This window comes from Macrobrachium rosenbergii, chromosome 46 (genome assembly GCF_040412425.1).
Source record: "Macrobrachium rosenbergii isolate ZJJX-2024 chromosome 46, ASM4041242v1, whole genome shotgun sequence".
NCBI lineage: Eukaryota > Metazoa > Arthropoda > Malacostraca > Decapoda > Palaemonidae > Macrobrachium > Macrobrachium rosenbergii.
Genome location: NC_089786.1, coordinates 54,633,741 through 54,654,148, shown reverse-complemented (window position 1 = coordinate 54,654,148; position 20,408 = coordinate 54,633,741). Strand labels below are relative to the sequence as shown.

Genomic DNA, 20,408 nt, shown 5'->3' with positions numbered 1-20,408 from the left:
TCTCAAAACCTACGTTACAAAAAATTCCTTACCTCTATTTGCCAGTTCTTATGGTTTATTTAGTACAGAAAGAGGGAATCTCATCGCTCAAGGAGACTTGTCCAGTGGTACAAGTTAGGAGGACAATCCAGATTTGTGATTTGTACCATTCCTTGCTAGTACAGGTTCCCTTGATAGAAAAAAGTTCAGAATCAAAATGGGTGCTTTCTGGTGAACAAACATATTCATTACCTTTAAAATACCTCTTCTGTCTATGATTTTAAACAATAATCTCCTATAAAGTACACAATTTTTCATGCGACTTCCATGAATACAAATAAATTCCACAGTTTATACAGAAATATAAACCCTTCTTTTTCCCCCATAAATCAGAAAAATTAACATCAGCACTTCAGATGAAATATGGTTATTAAACTGTAATAAATAATATTACATTTATTAAAATTTTCTGTCCCCCACAAGCAGTTTCCTCCGATATGTCTGAACAGCCTTCCCTGATTTGTGATTGATGAGAATTAACAAAAACTTATTTATCATTTTTAGGTCTTTGTGAAGTGTAACGAGATACCAACCAGGAAACAGCAATGTCCAGTGTCTACAAATATTAGTGCTTCTATTTCTACTTCTACTAAAATAGTACAGTAATATAACTAAAATTCATACAACTACTACAGTACATCAATACTGTAATGATTATGAGGAGAAAGTGGATTAGGCTAATAGTCATATAAAAAGAACAAGGATTGGTCAATTACAAGATCTCCCATACTCTGGACTCGACAAATTTTGTTATGAAATCCCGAACAAAACCGCAGTCCCACCCTGCAGGTAGGTACTGCCTACAGTGTACCCTACTTGGTGCACTGTAGATGGTACTAAAAGTTCTCTGCTGCACTATTTTCTGCATTTTACCTCCCAACTGTTTCCATAGGTCCATTCCTGCTTTTCTAAGTTCTTCAACTCTATGCGACTCCAATGTTTAAGTTCCTTTACAAACAATTCCTTCGCAGGTGATCCGAGTCTAGAAACGTGAACGACTGCTCTTGATAAAGTGCCATTTCATAAAATCTTCATTCATAATTTAACCTGATGGAATTTAAAGAAACTGGTCGCCATTTAAATGAGAGTAATCTTAGATATATCAATTGATTTGTTACGTCTTCAGGCCATTGCAGAGAACAAAGAACAATTCAACTTTTGCAAGATTTTGATTTGCTGTGATTGTTTATGCGAACAGAAGATGGACGGGTTGACGTACAGTTGACCTCGCCTATTTGCAGATTTCTCTGAGGAACGTACATACACATTATTCGCGGAAAATTCGCCTATCGCCGTATTTTTCATAGAAATATTCACAGATTACTATATTTTCATATAATTTTTGTGACTATATGCACTTTTTGTGATAAAACTATTAAAATATTCATGTATAAGCATTCTTAGAGGGTTTTTAGTGTTTTGAACTATCAAAATAGGCAGTTATAAGAGTTTTTAGATGCTTTAAGTATTCGTGGATTTTTGCTATTCACGGACCCCCTTGAACACCGGGGGCCCACTGTACTGTGAATCTTGGAGGAAAAAAAGATCGATTAAAGACTAACCTGCAACATACACCCAGTGCAAACATAAGGTTCAGAGAACTCAAAAATGATTGAAACAATGCAGATACAATGCAATACAATAACATGCATTCACTATATAACCATTTCAATGCAACAAACAGCTACTACTAGTAAATATAACTGTCAAATTCGCTAATATTTGCATCTACCAACCTTCACCACTTACAACAGACTCTCTAATTTCAAGACATTACTACAACAAAACTATTATTATCAATGGAAAAACAAAAATTAAACACTACTCGTTTGCCCATTTAGTTCATTATACTTTCCCTTCTTGCGTGACGTTACCATGACTTTCAGTCAGAAGTTATATCTGGATTATATAATGTGTACCCATATTGTAAACAGGAACGCACTGTACAAATTATAACTCTTGCTCTTGAATAGTTTCTGCAAAATCAAGCAGAACGCATTCATTTGTCTCATTTGTCTTATTTTAGAAAGATTAGTGGATATATCAATTAATTATTCTTGCCATGGTCAAATACACTATTTCTTATACTAATCGTTGTCTCACATCTAACCGGCAACTTTCTACTTTAAAATCAAACACTAAAGCTTTAGTCATACTTTAGGAAACAAATAGTTTCCCCATGATACTGCTGCTTTTCCTTATACGCACGCAGTACATAACAGACCAGGGTCTTACTCCACATTCTGTGGCAATGTATGAAGCTTTAGTCATACTTTGGGAATGACCAGTTTTCCCATGACGCTGGTCCTTTTCCTTACAAGCATGCAGTACATAATATAGACCCTGGTCTTCTCCACATTCTGAGGTATTGTATATGAAAACCCTTAATATATTCAGGGATAAATTAACTTCATTCCCTTTCCACATTACGAATGTTCTTGAACAATAGTCCCACAATCTGCGATTATTCACTATTTACAAAATTGTTCCAGTTTTTTAAGTATGGTATTTATTCACTGAATTCCTCTACTTGTTCCAAACTGAGGCCATTTGATTACAATTGCTATATTTCTGTTTTTGCATCATAAAAAAAGAAACAACATCTTTTCCACAGGATCTTTTGGCCGACTAATAAATCGTCTGCAGGATACAAAAACCAGTCAGGTAAGGTGTAAAATTTTATTCTGCCAATGTACTAAAACATTTGATGCCAATGTACATTTCAGAACTATATATATAAACACATACTATAACAGCACTGTAACAATAAGAGTTTCATCTAAAGACCTTTTTCTCACAGATATGCATCTCCTACAATGTAACCTGGTCAGAATCTAATCAACTCTAATCTTGGGAACTCCATACCCAGGTGCTCCGTCACCAACCTGCTCTACGAAACTGAACTTAATTGGTCTGTACGCGACGAACGGCCTGCCGGCACCTTCCCGGCCTGCTAAGGGGCTTCCGTTGTGCCTGGCCACATGCAGTATACCACAATAAATCAGTGTAAAAAAAGTCTACACTACATCTATCTCTTCTGTAAGAACTATGGACAGAATCCATCACACGGTACAATAGTTACGATGAGACGTTCGGCAATTACGCAAAGTCGTCGGCTGGAAGTACGTCAGAATTCCAAGACTGGTTTGCACTAGGAAGGGGAGGAAGTCTTAACATTAAGTATGACTAACGAGGATCACTAATGTTACACTATTAACATGTAGGTTAATGCTTGCTTTCATTAGTGAGTAAAGCTGGATTTATTTGCATGGTACGTAGAAGCACCTTCGATGTGGGCGAGGTAGAGCCATTCGGTGAAGGTTACGCAGGATTCTGTAAGGGGATAGAGGCACGTTACTTCCGATAAGACGAGAAAAGGAAAACCTTAGGCCTATTTGTGTACGTCAGTTAGTCACCAAGTCTTACAGTTCGTAAAAAGGCTTTAAAGGTGTAACAGGAGGGAAACCTCACAGTTGCACTATGAAACAATTGTTAGGAGAGGGTGGAATGTATGATGGAAGAGAGAGAATATGAATGTAAGTATACAAAAAGGAATGAAACGTTGCAAAAACCTTGAGGTGCATTGACAGCAACCTCTAAGTTGTACTTAAATCCTTTTTTGCACGATGATCAAGTACAATAAATTTCCTTTCCAAGTGGAAATATAAGAAAAAAATTAGTCAAACGTTTTTAGGACTTTCCTATTTTAGACTGGTTCAATGATAATTCTCTTTAAAGAACCACTAACTTCTTAGAAAACAGAGTTAACTCATCATCAAACACTCTCCAAATATCATGCAAGCGCTACCCGATGTCATCAAAAAAATCGTGGTTAATCTTTTCACTTTTCTACATTTCTACAGATGACAAAAGTTCCACACCTCAATCTCTGGGGATGAAATTTACATAATATCATTTGATCTCTTTGAAATCTCGAGGAGATATATTGGGCACTGACATGAAAATGACCACTACCTCCCCTAAATTGGAAAACCGCAGTATCTGCAGTTTTCGAAATTGAGATATGCCAGCTATTGGGCCTGTGAAACATTAACACACAAATTACTGCAGTTTCAGAATGATTCTTCAATGCTTTCCACAAGTATTTAGGGGGTCCCATTTGCAGTATCTGCAAAATCAGTAGTAAGGCAAGGGAGTATCTATCATTTTTCTCAGTTTTGTATTTTTTGCAGATACTACAGTCTTCCATTCTAGGGCGGTATTTACATGAACCTATTCTTTCCTTCTTGAATCTTCAGCTGAAAATCCTTATGGATCAACAGACTATAATAAACTCAAGAGGGGCTCCAATGGGAAATCATTCTATGAAGAGAGACAAGTTATAGTTAGAGGTCATAAATAAATAAATATGAGGGAATGGAAAATAAAGCCAATATTACTGCATTCAGGAGGCATCAGCAGTAGAGAGCGAGAATGAACTTGCTCCTCACTCACACATTTGAAGATCAGAAGATTCCACAACTGCATTAGGCAAAATATACCACATTTTAGTTGTAGCCGTAACAGAGCTCCCAGCAAAATGAGTTTTATTTTGGCTACAGCTAAAATACCAATAATCTGTCTTTCCTCACAAACCCCACTAGCAGTAACACCACCAGTAGTTTACCTGGTCCAATAAAGGCAACAATTTGCAAAGCACACGAAAGTGCTGCTGTAGTAACAAAAGTTTGAGCCGTATGCTGAAGTACTGGAAAAGCTGCCTCTGCTACACTAAATACTATAGTCCAAACAATCAACACATCTCGACATTAATTAAACAAGTAAAAATGCGGCAATCGAGTTTTCCGTACAGTCCCTACAGCATATAATCAAGGCCAATTTAGAGAAGATCTGTCTAAGAGCGTTTTGTGACCAACAAATTGATTCAACTGAATTGCATATAGAATTTCGGCCAAAGGCCAAGCACTGGGACCTGTGAGGTCATTCAGCACTGAAATGGAAACTGACTGTAAAAGGTCTGAAAGGTGTAACAGGAAGAAAACCTCAAAGCAGTTGCACTATGAATCAATTGTTAGGAGAGGGTGGGAGTACAGAAGAAAGAGAATATGAAAGGAGGTACAGTAAAAGGAACGAAAGGGGTGGCAGCTGGGGGCCAAAGGTACTATCCCCCTACGAGGACCTACAAAATGGCACTAAGGGTTATGGGTTTGTATTAAAAATTAATTTTTCTCTTTATTTTGCATAATGATATTCACATGGAAAATGAAAACATTCGAGAGGTTCTGATTGACTGTGACAACTTCATGGCATCAGATCAGTGTCTGGTTCAAGTCCCTAGCCTGTAGGCTGAAATTTTTTAGTTACTAAACCTATTCTTACATCTATTTTGTAACTAGCATATATATTTTCTTAATAAAATTTACTATTTCGATACTTACCTACTCTTAAAGAGAGCTTATATCTCCTCGCCCATTCATCGCTCATAATTATATTGCTGCTACAATTTCAAATCTAAAAGATAATAGTAATCCAAAAGACTTCACATTTACAAGATTCTAGTGCTTTACCCAATTTCAAAATCTACATGATTCTTGTACTCTACGATTTCAAATCTACAATTTTAAATACGCTACAGAAATCCTAAAATGCTACAAAAAAAAATATAACAAGGCAACATTAGATCATGTTCGTAGAAAGAATACCAAACTAATTTTCAACCATTACAAGCCATAATCGTGAAATTTAAAACTACTGTCAATAGTCTTGTTTTTTGAAATCTGTTCTCACAAAGTTTATAACCTTTTAAGTTGGTCTCCGCAAATTTGAAAGACTGAAAAGTACTAAATTAATCTGTGAGGGATGAAAGACCTTTGGAGTTGAGGAGTTCAACAGCATGTGGAAAGAATGGAATGGAATACAGAATTCAGTCCCAAGGCCAAACAAGTGCTGACTATCATACCCAACCACTCGTCAACAGTCACTAGACCTACCGTTTTATTGATGCGTTACGAACATTACTTCTCTCTAATCCTCTTCATCTTCTTCACCTTCTTCCATTTCCTCCTCGCTCGTGACGTCTGGGTCGTCGGCCTGTTCCAGACACTTACGGCAGCGGCAAGTAAAGAGGTAGTTTTCTCTGTCGAGAAAATGATAATCAGTCACTTGATGAGAAAAGTAGTATGTGATGCCATTATGCTTATACGGTGAATCACACAAGATGGCGTTTTAAAAAATGCAATGAAACAATCATGATAGAGAATAGAACACAGAATTTAGGCAACGGGCCACTCGCTGGGACCTATGAGGTTATTCAGCGTTGAAAGGGAAATTGACAGTATGGAAGTTTGAAAGGTGTAACAGGAGGAAATCCTCGCAGTTGCACTAAGAAAGAGCTGTTACAGAAGGTGGAAAGTCAGATCGCAGAGATTATGAACAGAGGTAAACGGAATGAAGGAGGTCGCATCTAGGGGCCAAAGGGACGTTGCAAACACCCTTGCGTAATGCCTACAGTGCACAACGTGAGGCGCGCTGACGGCACTACCCCCCAATGGAGGAATCATGATACAGACACCTTTCATGGCATACACACTTAGGCATATAAAAATCTGAAACCTTCATATGAATGAGAAATACGTAAACTATACAAAGAAATGCAGAACTTTTTTCTTGACCGCCGAATTTGAGAAAATTTATTTCTATGGTGTATATAATAAAAAGCAACAATTTGGCCACATCTGATTTTTTTCCTAGAGAAAAACCTGGAGCGAAAACTTCCAATGTGAAAGGACGGCAAATCTCCAATAACATCTTTATGATTTTGCATTCCAAAAAACTTGTCAATAAAAAAAAAATTAGCACTAGACCTCTCACAAACCTAAGAAACCCTTGCACGAATGAGATATATACATAAACTAGACAAAGAAATGTAAAACTTTTTACTTGACCACTGAATCTAAATCAAATTTCTTTCCCTGGTTCTCATAATACATTGCAAGACTGGAAACATCTCACGAAATTACCTGGAAAACTGTATAAAAAAAAAACACAGAGAAAAGAAAGCCGTTTCGCACACGGCCTCTCACAAACCTGAGGATAATGTTTCGCGAGTGACGGCTTCGATCCAAGTTGCACTCGTCCAGGTAGCTCACGCAGATCTCCTCCCCGGCTGCAATGTCCTTCACGGCGATCATGACGAGATGGAAGTTGTTGTACGGGAAAGTGGGCATTGCGTTGGGGTCGCAACTGTGATTGCACGAACTCTGGAGTGGGTATAAGCCGGAGCCTTCGTTATTCAGGAACCCTCCAGCCTCTGTTGGGGGAAAAATGGGAATTTTTATTATAAAACTAATTATCTGGATACGTAACTACTGTTAAAGTTAGCTTATATCATCGTACCTAATGGGGCGAAGATATAGGCTAGCTTTAACAGTCTGTAAGATTTATTCCAAACAATAACATTAAAAAGAAATTTGCATTTTTCTTAACATACAAATCTACGCTTTCATACTGTGGAGTAATTTGCAACTGCAAATTAGACTCATTATACAATTATAAAGTACTGTACTCTGAATGTAACTCAACTAATAAACAATTAATGAAAAAAAACAAGGAATTTTGACAAAAATGGTACAGTAGCTATAATCAAATTGAAAGCTACACCTTTTATCTGTTTACTGTCACATAAGACGATCATCTCAAAAATATATTTTTGTGGTGGTTTACGAGATCTGACATAATTTCCATAAGCTTTTCGTTCACTCTGTTGGGAGAGAATTATCTTCGTCATATATTCATAAAGTACACCGCATGCAATCACGTACCATACAACAAAAATGACAGAATCTTAGTTTCCGAACATTTTCCGCTGACTACGCTTTTATCCTTTAAAGTTAATGGAAAGTAACATGGGAAAATTAGTATCTGTTTAGAGCAGTTTGCTGAGGATCAAACTGCAAGAGAAACATTTTAGGAATAGAATGGAACATAAGATTTAAGTAAAGGGACAAGCACTGGTACTTACGAAAAAGAAATTGAGAGTAGAAAGGTTTTCAAGGCATAACAGGAAGAAAACCTTGCAGTTGCACCATGAAACAATTGTTAGGGGAGGGTGGAAAGTTACGATGGAAGAATGAGAATGCGAGCAGAGGTACAGTAAATGGAATGCAAGGGGTTGCGGCTAGGGGACTGGAATATAGAATTCAGGTCAAAGGCAAGCGCTGTGACATATGATGACGTTATTCTGTGCTGAAAGAGAAAAGGTTTTGAAGGTGTTAACCTCGATGTTGCATCATGAAACAATGTTAGGAGAGGGTGGAAAGTAAGATGGAAGAAAGAGAATATTTACAGAGGTACACTAAAATGAAAGAAAGGGGTTGCAATTTGGGACTGAAGGGACACTGCAAAGCACCTTCAGTAACGCCCACAGTACACCGTGTGAAGTGCCCTGATGGCTCTACCCTCCAACGGAGAATGCAACTTTGTCAAGATGTCGACAAACGTTAAAAAAAACCTAAAACAGCAAAAACGTACCCTTCTCAAGCTGTTCGTAAATATTATCGATGAGGCGGTCGAGCTTCTCTCTCTCGGGCGTCCCCACCTCCACGACGTCACAGTTTCGGACCCAGCGACTGAGGGGGCTGGTGCCAATGCCCTGGCCGTTGGTTCCGACCAAAGCGACTAAGGAACGGAAGCCTTCTGGCGTCAGCCACTGGTACAAAGAATAAATGAGGATTACTCTTAATAACAATGGCTTATTATATTACCACTGAGAAATAACAAAAAAAGTATATCTTAGTTTAACCAGACCACTGAGCCGATTAACAGCTCTCCTAGAGAGGGCTGGCCCGAAGGATTAGATTTATTTTACGTGGCTAAGAACCAACTGGTTACCTAGCAATGGGACCTACAGCTTATTGCAGGATCCGAACCACATTACGACAAGAAATGAATTTCTATCACCAGAAATAAATTCCTCTAATTCTTCATTAGCCGGTAGGAGAGTCGAACGCTGGGCCAACAGCGTGCTAGGAGACAGCTCTACCCACCCCTCCAACGAAGAACTTGAGAAATAACAATGACATGCACTGTAGTACATTATAAAAATTTTTGGCTAAAATAATTTACCTGCAGCTAAAACGAAACTAATATGGGAAACAGAAATTACAATGTAAACTGAATGGCATCTACATGGTCATTCTTTCTAATGAAGTTTGCTTGAAAGAGGGTCTTCTTCCAATATAATGATGATAATAATAATTGTAACTGTAATAATAACACGTTTCAAATTGGATTTACATACAATCTCCAGTCATGCCCACGAGCCTAGTTAAAACACGATAGTTTTTTTTTATAACAACTCAAGATGTCAGATTTTATTGCTGATGGGAAAGGTTCGAAGACCTCAAAATCCAGAATTAAAAATTGGTTCTTTAAAGCTTATTACAACATCTTATAAGTGCACAAAGAATTCATTCTTAAACAAAGATACCCGAGGCTCAGGCCTCTAAATCTATATGTGCGAGTTTCTTTGTTTACCAGGGTAAATGAACAACCACACTCATTACATCACTGTTCTTACCTTTATCACTTTTTTATGCACCATTTTCAAAATGGTACCATTTGTTTCTGTGATTCTGCTACAGGTTTGGTGATTTTCTAAAGAGTTTTGTGTAATCACTTGGGTGTTAAAAGTTCAAACTTTAAGTATGCAGTACATAAAACGTCATGTAAAAACCACAACTATTAAAACAAATGGACTCTCCACTGTTAACGGAACCTGGCAATTCCAACTCGAACTAAATGTTTCAAATCACTACCAGCAAATGGGACATTGTTTTTATGGTACACTAGACACCTAAATGCTGTGCGCTCATTCACTTGCTTGCTCTCTCACTCTGTTTTGTTCTGTATACGGTTCTCTACCACGAAGTTAAGAAAGAAACTATACCAAAAATGTACACAGTATTTATAAGAGCATAGAAATAATGTGCATATCAGGTACATTCTACAAATATCTCTGAAGATTCCTACTACAATATCTTGGTGTTTACTATGCTACCTTTCTGCTGATAAATCTCTGAAACTGACTGACATGCAAAGCATAAATTACATTACGCTCAGAATTATATGGAATTACTGTAAAGGTTAAGCACTGTATGTTAGCTGTGAGATACCCTGAATGTTAAAGGTGTAGGCTATACTACACGATTTTTGTTGCTTATTGGAGTTTTTCAAGTTATAAGGTCAGACCCCAATACACCCACTAAGATAATAAGTCCTCTTGAATGGTGAGATGAACAAATTATACTTGAAAAACCCATTGCAGACATTTCACAGTACCAAAGACGTAGGCAAAATCTAGCTCGTACCTACTTTTCATTTACGCGTTTAATTTATTTTCACCTGTATTTTACAATGATACTATTCCCTCATTTCAAGTTCTCGTTCCTGCTCAAACCCTATTCCCGGTCTGCAAATCACTTTTCAATTAACTGCATTTTATCTAAGACTTTTATCTTGGGTACAGCTAAAATATGGAACAGTCTGCCTAGTGCTGTTGTGGAATCTTCTGATCTCGCAATTTAAGCAAGGCGCAAATTCATTCCGCTACTGGCGTCTCTTGAATCTAAGGTGTATCGATTTCAATTTCTATTCTCTCATATTTACTTATTTATCACCTTTTCCTATCTCTCTCTCTCTCTGCATGCACGATTTCTCTTTGGAGCAATCTTGGGTTTACTATAGCCTGTCGGCTCTATCCACGAGGGTTTTCAGCTGAAGATAAATAGAAAAAGAAAAGAAAAATGTGTCCGCATGAATAACAACAACGAACACACGCTCGGAGACTTACGTGCTGAACCTCCGGGGCCCACAGAGCTTTTTCCATCATACTGCGAAGCGTCTCTAACTGGTCGTGGAATTCCGCGCCGAGCAACTTGTGCGCTATCTCCTCCTCCTCGTTCACCGTCCGGTGGCAGAACTGCATGAAGAGGGCGATGGCGCCCTCTTTGTCCGTCGCCTGCCGCACCGTCGCAATTATTCTGGCGAGAAGCATGATGCACGCTGTCTCCGGTGGGTAGTGCATTTGTCTGAAGGGGGGAAATGAAGATTAGCTCATAAACTCTTTCAGAACCTGGTCAAATTATACCCAATAATGACGGTTTAATCATGCCACAGACTCATTATGACGGAAAACACAAATCAACTTGGGATTCTGTCTCTCATTCACGTGTATCTTTGCGTACAGACATTCTGTCGTGTTGTGTGTTTGGCCAAAAGTGATGGGCATTACATTCTTTAACCTTTACCACCGTCCGCATCTGTTTGAGCAAAGCAGTGTGTCCAATCTTATTCCATTCAACATCTGTTTCATGCCATGAATTGTTTCGCATCATTGTAAAGCCAAGCAGTCTTTTCACAGTAAGTTTGTTTTGGCAGTTTCCAAACAATGATGTCCGTGGTAACATATTTGAAGCTGAAAGACGGCACAGGATATACGAAGGTTCAAAACATTATCCGAGCAAATTGGAATGGAATCAAAAATTACCTGAGCACAATACGAAAGTTCAAAAAATTACCCGAGCACAATTGGAATGGAATTAAAAATTACCTGAGTACAACTGGAATGGAATATAAAATTTAGGGTAAAGGCCAAGTGCTGGGACCTATGAAGTTATTCAGTGCTGAAAGGGAAATTGAGGGTATACAGTAAACACGCCCTGTATTCGCGGGGGATGCTTACCACACTCCCACGAATAGCTAAAACCCGCGAATACTTAAAACCACGCTAAAATCACTTAGAGCTGCCTATTTAGATAGTTTAAACACAAAAAAAACCCTCTAAAACTGCTTTTACCCAAGTATTTTAATAGTTTTATCTAAAAAAGTGCATTTAGTCATGAAAATGATAAGAAAATACAGTAATTAGTCAATATTCCTCTGTGAAAAATACCGCGAATGGGCGAATTTTCCGCGAATAATGTGTGTATACGTTCCACAGAGAAATCCGCGAATAGGTGAGTCCGCGAATAATGAGACCGAATACGGGGGGTTTGCTGAGAAGTTCTTAAACGTGTAACAGGTGGGAATCCTCGCAGTTGCACTACGAAATAACTGTTAGGAGAGGGTTGAGGAAAGTAAGATGGAAGATAGAGAATATGAACAAGAATACAGGGAAAGGAATAAAAGGGGTTGCAGCTAGGGACCAAAGGGAGGCTGCAAAGAACCTTAAGTAATACCTACAGTGCACTGTGTGAGGTGCACTGAAAGCATTAAGCCCCTACAGGGCTGAATACGGAATAACCTGAAAACTTATCAGCAAGTAAAATACTGATGTGCAAATACAAAAACTGATAAATTCTTTTTATCTTCTACTACAAACTCAAGTTCATTAACGAAAGTAGCAAACAGTTCATTGAATCTCCATTACTAGTGCTGGCAATGTAAAATGAATTTCTGTCTTTAGTACACTAGTCTACAACAGTACAATCAAAATACTGGTTTGTAATTGAGAACATACACCAAGAGATCAATTCTTTATGGCTCAGGAAAAGGCCGCTTGGACTAAGCACTTGAACGTAATGTATGAACTAACCTCTGAAAAATGATGTATGAGTTTATAACCTGATAGTTCGATGGCAGTTTACATTCATCTAAGCACTAAATATATTCCTAATCCAATTACAAGCAGTCCCAGGTTACTGGCGGGGGGGGGGGGGGGTCGTTCCGTTCCTGACCGCGTGACGATAACTGAAAATCCATGCTAACCGAAAATTGGCGATAATAGTACTGATCCCCCAGTTACTGGCGCCGCTGTTAAGTGGAGATCGGTGCCAATAACCAGAGATCGGTGCCGATAACCAGAGATTGGCACATATCGGCACAGGGACACCTTATCAAAGCTAATATATACTTTGAAAATTCCCTCGCAACACCACCACCTAATGGCAGAGTATACAACCCTCTAGACCTAACAACGACAGCCTCATAACATGTTACCACAAACATCATACGCTAATAGAAACAACATGGTTATACTACGGCCAATTTTTGCTATTTTGTTAATCCAGTAGCAGTTAGTAAAACAGATTTAAAACGTTAAAAAAAGCGAAGTCTGGTAAAGGGAGTCCATTCCCGTTCAGGATACGCGTGAAAGCACGAACTATGTACCAAGCAGCCTGGCGCAACAGTACGCCCAAGAAATCATGGCAGTACCCATATTCTACGTCAGTGGTCCCTCTGCGCTTTTTGCTCGCAGCAGACGCATTCAAGTGGCAAGATTCGGGCTGCAATCCCCACCACCTTTTGGTACGAGGGAAGGAGAGAGGTATTAGGTGCGAATACCGCGTCATCTGCTAGGACAAAATCTTTAAGAAAATGACAAGCTTAATGGACCTTAAGTTTCTATACAAATACTAATACATGGCTTTTACTCACGCTACGTTTTAGCTACATTTTTGTCTCAGCGTGGAGTTTGCAATATGTACAATTCACTCAACAGCCACTATACATAACATTGCAACAGAGGAACTCTGGCATAATCGTAACTATTATTATATTACATATTAATTATACCATTGAAGTTCATTCCTACAACCTTACAGAGCTACCATGACAGCCTTATTCACGAGCGAGATAAGACGTTCACCGTAGCAAAGCTTTCCTTCCTTTGCCTAAGCTTGTCTGGTATTGGCAAATCCATCCAACCTTTAGAATATAGCTCCTAGGACTACTACACCAAACCCCTCAGTATTCTGGGATCAAACCCAGCCCACAAACACTCCAGTCATTCCTCAAACTCCAAAGAGAGCTAGGTCAGACTTCTTGAAAGACAGGGTACTATTAACTGCTGATTCAGATGAAGAACCAGAGTAAGATCTTTGTGCTCTGGAAGTCAACACCTCCTTTACAGAGACTCCTAATTAGGTCAGCACTATCTACAAGATCAAACATCCCTCTCAACCTCACATATCCTTGGTTGTACCATTAGCCGAGGATTCTGATGAAGAACCGGAATAAGATCTCTGTGCTCTGAAAGTCAACACCTCCTTTGCAGAGATTTTTAATAGGGTCTGCATTATCTTATTCAGATAGCTAGAACAATTCTAACACCATTACTTTATTTACTCTACAGTAAATTATGTATTTCACTCAACTGTAAATCACGTCTTAATTTTAATCATCAATGAAAGTTTATCCCTGTGGTCAGTCCAGTAACATTTACATCAGATGACTTAAAAAAAAAAATGAAATACCTGATAGTCTAGTTATTAATATTCTAACCAGACCAATCAGCCAATCTCTATTACACTGTCATAGAACCGGCTCAAACAGTCTGTTCTGAAACGACAGGTGAAGAAGGGTGAGAGTTAAAAAGAGGTTGGTTTGCTCAAGTGGAACTGAAATACAAAATCTATGCCAACGGCCAAGCACATAGACCTCTGAGGTCATTCAGCTGAAAGGGAAATCGAGAGTAAAAGGGTCTGTAAAACCTCGCAGTTGCACTATGAAACAACTGTTAAGAGAGGGTGGAAAGTAACATGAAAGAAAGCTATGAACAGAAGTACAGCGAAAGGAATAAAAAGGGCTGCAGGTGAGGCCCAAAGGGACGATGCCAAGAACCGTAATTCCTACAGTGCACTGCATGAGGGGTCTGCTCAGTGGGAAAGAGACCAAAACAAAGTGATAATGGAAGGAATCGTGAAGAGTGTGATATAGCCAGGGGACTGGGGGAATGCAGCATAGAACCACAAGTACTTTCAACAGAGAACAACACAAGTTACATTATAGGCAGCAACCACCAGCAGACAAAAATTCAAGATTCTGATAAGAGGACAGAACCTCAAAACGAGTTCCAACTGATAACTTTGGACCGCTGACTATGATCGACCATCCCAGCCACTTACAACGAAAGTGACAATACTGAAAATATCATAATAAGGAAACCACACTCATGACGCACGAGTTTACATTAACGGAGTTCAATAAGGTACCCAGAAATCAAATCTACTAGGAAACAGGGAAATACTCCTTACAAGAACTGGGTCCACAAGGCACCTAGAAATCAAACCTACAAGAAAATGATTCTCATGAGAACTGATATTTTCAAATCTAGTGAACAGACAGAATAATCTTCTAACCACAAAATTATAAGATTGAAATTACGAGAATACTGAAATATAAAATATAAGGAATCATGCCTATTAACAAAAATAGAAGGGAAACATGACTATTTACAATAACTGGTCAGCACATGTATATCTGACACAAATGTAATTCTAATAGCCACTAAACGATAACACATTTTACAAAAGATTTTGTAACCAGCCCAAGTTAAAACTCTTAATTCTCCCTGGGCTGGCCACAATAATACAAGGATCCACGTTTTCAAAACGACACACGAACTAAATTCTGAGAAATCATACTTCCAAGCCTCCTGTAGCATAACGAGAGGGTGAGAGGGATCCGGTGTGAAAGAACGCAGACAAAGCGTCTCGTGGTACTGCGTCCAAGCGCTCGCTCTGCATTCTCGACTGCAGTACGATGCCTGAAAGACAAAAGCAGCGATGAAATTCACGTTCTAGTTGGAGCACCAAAAACATTTCACATCATTGGACTCACTTCTTTAGATTTACAAATTGGGGTTAAGGTGAGGTAAAAATCTACGTAAAAACATGGAAAATAAAAGTTACAAGCAAACGACAGCCGGAACAAGTACACAAGTCAATAAATAGCTTTTAAAATATCAAGACCCAAGGCCAACCTATTTTAAACTGAAAGGTTATAAAAACTTAACTCAATACATGAAATGTAATCAATAGCTTTGGCTTTGAATAAGCATAACAAAACATGTTACCAATCATGTGCTAAAAGCCAAATTTGTTGCTGAATTATCATGCACTATGTAATTCTCTGACTAAATCATAAAATAAAATGTACTCTATTTGGGTGTTCAAAGTTATCGAAAGTCTAAAGACGCACTATCAAAATACACAATGCATTACAACCCATTTCAGCAAATTTTAAAAGGCAACAGTCTTGAACTTACGTGCCACCCAAGAAATAAAAAAGCATACGAAAACAATACGAAACTTACATCGCAGTGGGGGCACTCAACAATCGAATCTTTTTTGGTATCACAACACTCTGGGTATGGAAGAGCCAACTGAGGATTCTGGGCGAGTCGAGATGCATTTTCTTCCGCTGTCTCCAATGGCCTGCAGAAAGTAGACGTGTAACAAAGCGAACTCAAGATGAAGCCATTTTCAATAATATTTTAGGATTTATCAGCAATTTTCCTAGGTTAGAGAGTCAAATTTTATGAAATGCACGGCTGGCGCCAAATACCTTTCTTAAGTGAGTGTGGGAACTGGGCCAAGTTAAAGTTTGAGAAGCTAAACACCCATAAAGTGTGTGGGTGTCTTCAAAGATCGTGAGAATATGCAATTAAAAGAGTATTAACTTTAATCAAACTGTTTTTGTGGTTTTGCTGGTGAAAATTCAGTAAAAGCAGCCAATATCTACGTGGTACAACTATTATAAGCAGCATCCTCGGTATATTATAAAGAAACGAAAGCTTAACTTTCCTGAGCAAAACACAATTAAAAAGCTACACCACACGTGACAAAAACTTACAAGTTTACAATCATGGAAGTGTTATAGTTACAAGCAAAGCAGTGTAATGTATATATAAAAAGTAACATTTCATACAAATATCTATGAATTTTCACAATTTACATAAAATAAAAAGGCACATTTGTTGAGTATTTTAAATATGTTGTACACATGATTTTCATTAAGACAAACATAATATTCTTCATTACAGATTGCTAGTAAGTCACAATCACTATTATATGACCAACACAAATAATAAACTTCCTATTCCTTACCTCATGCAGTAGTCACAGGCCAGGTATCCATACGCAGCATTCCACAAAAACTGACAGGACACGAGAGGCCTCTCCTCAAATATGGTTTCACCAGACTTGAAATTCTTGGTCGCAAATAACCCTTTGCCCTGAAATAGAATGTAAAAGGTCTTACCATGAATGGGTATGTTTACCAATACTGTACTGTATACTATCAAATTTAGAAGTTACATTTCTATGAGACAAACCAAATAACATATTGTGATGTAAATTTTTCATCTTACCACTTTCTTCTTATCATAGAAATTGCATTAAATTTTCTTATCTGCATATCTCATAATTACAATAAGTAACAATAATATTTTCATGTATCAGCACTCACATACGATGCCAGGTAAATCATGGCTAGGCTTTTTCAATTTAAATTCCCTAAACACAGACCCACATACTTCTGGCTAACGTTATACAGTATATAAATCAATTTAAAAAATGCTTCCAACTTAGCTGATACAGCAACATACATTGCAATTTTAAAAAATACAATGAATAATTTCCACTAACAAAATTCTCTGGAGTTATGAAATGTAGGATAATGAGTCTAAATCAGTTTTAGATCTACTGACTTGCAAGGGATAATTTTCTAGAAATTCTGAAAAAAATCATTTAAATTTCCAAACTTCAGAATCTAACAAAGGCATCACATCTGTGCTTTCAACTCTTAATACATTGGAAAACAGTTTGACCACTTTTGAGAGGCTGGAACAAACATTACTTATGAGTTTTCGGAGAAAGCAATAGATTAAAACTCACCACAGGTTCACCAATTATTCGAACCTCAATCCCGGAATCATCGCTTTCTGCGGCTGCATCTTTGGAAGCCATTTCCGGTGCCTAGTCTTGGCCTGTCAAAAAAACCAATCTTGTAAATATCTTTCTATGTGTTTCCCTCAAAAAAATTTGGGACAAAGCAGGTTTGCAAAAAAAAATCACTAAACATGTTATGGATACCATCCAATAAGTATTCAATGCACAAAACAGTAATTGTAAATTTCAATATCCTGGAACAATAATTTTATTTACACAATGTGACAAATAAGCAAAGCCCATACTATGTCTACTTATATTTAGTCATTTTTTTGGTAAAGTATTGAATACATATTTTTAACATTTTTTTGTTGTCTGTATCGACGATGAATTTATCACTGACTTTTTGTTCCACCAAATATCAAATCTGTCTCTCTCACTATCTCGGTTGTATGGTGAGAGACATATCCGATACCTGGCTGAAACAGGAAGTCAACGATAAAACCACCATCAATGCAGGTAACTCCAAAAAAATTTTTAAATGCATATTCAACATTTTCCCAAAAAAAGGGAAAATTTTATTAATGAAATGTAACATCTGAGGCCAGGAATGAAAGGTTCACAGAAAGCTCTTAACGTCCACACAAATCCAGCCTACTCACACTCTTTGTGTTCATGACACCTTGGCCTAGCAGTAGGACTTTGTTTTATAGAGATGAACAAACAGCCAAAGAGTGACAAACGAGCTAATACTCCATATACGAAAGTGTAGGTTCATATTGTGTCAGAAAAAATGAACTTTACAACAATTTAAAAAAAGGTTTTCTTTCGTGTCAAGTCAATATCTTTATAAGTTATTACTACCAAAGATATCTGCAGATTTATGAATTAAGACCACCCTAATGCATTTTTGCATATCTACGACTTAGCCTAATTATTCAGGGTTGGGTTAGGTGAGAGTGCGACCCAGTACCATGTTAGGTTTGGTTCTTTACTGATGCACTTATAAGTTTCTCAACAATTTTTGTATAGACTTTTTGCAGTAAATTCTTACACTTAATTTGCTGAATTTTGGGAGACTAGGACAGGTTGTAGCAAAATACAGAAGCAACTTTGCGGACAAAATACGGACCAGAATCATTTGGAATACCAATTGAACCATTGGAAAAAAAAAATTTCTAGCACATAAAAAAATTAAGCTCATTTATAAAATTTTAACAGGTTAGGTTAGAAGGGGTCCAATTAGAGCTAAACTTTCCCCAGACTTGAACTGGTAGGGTGTGACTTCCTGGGATATAAATTTTGTCAAAATAACATGAAAACTTGGGCAGTCAAAAAACACTATATTTTACATTCACACTTGGGTTATAGCCTACTGCAGTATAGGCCAGGGTAGTCGTGCAGTCACCGTTCTTCGACATAGGATGCTGTAAGGGGGTTTCATTCCTACTGAAACTTATGTTTGACGTGATTATGCGATAAAAATAATCTTAACCAATACTTTTCCCTGCCTACGACCCTGGATAATGTAACTGTCTAGCCTACTCTAGGTTAAGGTCAATTAGCCTGATCTAGAGATGCATTCAACACCAGCTTAACATATATTTGAATATGAAATTCTATAAATGTATTCACGGCAATGAATTACGTCAGGAAGCACATCGAATCCATCACAACTTAAATTAAATCGTTAATGGACTCGGGGTTTGCCTAGGTTAAGTTCCGTAGCCTACGGCAAAAAACTAATTACCAATGACCCAATTAAAGTTAAAATGGACATATTCTGCCATTACCTCCGTCAGAAACATAAAATTACCCCAACTCAAATAAAAAAACCAACCAGGAACGGCGGAGACTTCGCGATCGTCGGGGGCGGGAGACGCCGAGAGACGAGGCGAGACTCCGACGGAGGGAAAGATCGATGCGGGACCTACTTTCTCGGCCTCGCAAACCACCAAATCAACATTTCTCCAGCGCCACACTCACCAGATACCGAAGAAATCCTCCCTAGGGGCCGATACGAGCGAGGGCGAGGGAAAGGGGAGTGGCTGTGACAAGGGCAGCGGCAGCATTTGCGACACGTGGTTTTTTGCTGGCGATCCTTCGGCGGCGGAAGCACCTTCCTCTCTCCGCAAAAAACGATTCGCCCGGTTTTTACGCGACGACAGCTCTTTGCGGGGGCGTTGTGACCTACAATGAAGGTTTTTCCTTCATTTTGGGTGTTTGTTAAGGAGCAATTATTGTTCTTTAACGACTTATCGACGATAATACGCAAAGTTCCGAAGGGGTTCGATGCATTTTGCGCTCGGGGGTACGTTCTTGTTTCGGGAGAGGGCGCGGGGTCAAAGATATTTTTTGTTATTGTTTGTAAATCTTAAATAAGCCGCTCGATTTCATATTTAAGAGATTTTAACCGAGTAAAATAAATTACTTATTCCATTCACCTATAGAAATTTTATATAGGATAATATTTCAGTGTTAAAATTTATTTGTACCCGCTGAGCATGAAGCTTCGCCGTGAGGTAATTTACGTCGATTTTGACGCAACGACAGGTCTTTCTAAGTATTTTTCGAGCTTAAATGAAAGTTTTTACTACATTTTAGACGTTAGCATAAGATATACTATTATTCTTTAACGATTTATCAGCGATAATACGCAAAGTTCTCAAGGCCCTTGCTGCTTCTTGCGCTTGGGGCTACGTTACTTTTTTTTAGAGTGGGTGCAAGGTCCCAAATATT

General features: G+C 38.1%; 1 protein-coding gene across 5 annotated transcripts; it reads right to left on the bottom strand.

Annotated features, from left to right (window-relative positions):
- Nucleotides 1-2,704: 2,704 nt before the first annotated feature.
- LOC136830369 (histone-lysine N-trimethyltransferase SMYD5-like) lies at nt 2,705-20,002 on the bottom strand. Of its 5 annotated transcripts, none has more exons than XM_067089899.1 (11): nt 19,656-20,002; nt 17,676-17,767; nt 16,887-17,014; nt 16,094-16,214; nt 15,423-15,544; nt 13,213-13,299; nt 10,850-11,087; nt 8,530-8,707; nt 7,087-7,309; nt 5,991-6,136; nt 2,705-3,372 (listed from the first exon to the last, which is right to left on the bottom strand). In XM_067089899.1, the coding sequence occupies exons 2-10, from the start codon at nt 17,745-17,747 to the stop codon at nt 6,025-6,027; spliced, it is 1,281 nt and encodes a 426-aa protein (XP_066946000.1). In that variant the 5' UTR covers nt 17,748-17,767; nt 19,656-20,002; the 3' UTR covers nt 2,705-3,372; nt 5,991-6,024. The 5 variants fall into 5 exon arrangements, 4 of the variants coding, with proteins under 4 accessions (XP_066946000.1, XP_066946001.1, XP_066946002.1 ...); XM_067089900.1 differs by lacking the exon at nt 19,656-20,002 and adding an exon at nt 19,510-19,649; XR_010850644.1 differs by lacking the exon at nt 13,213-13,299 and having other exon boundaries at nt 2,705-4,739; nt 4,819-6,136; nt 19,656-19,987.
- Between the last annotated feature and the right edge of the window lie 406 nt (nt 20,003-20,408).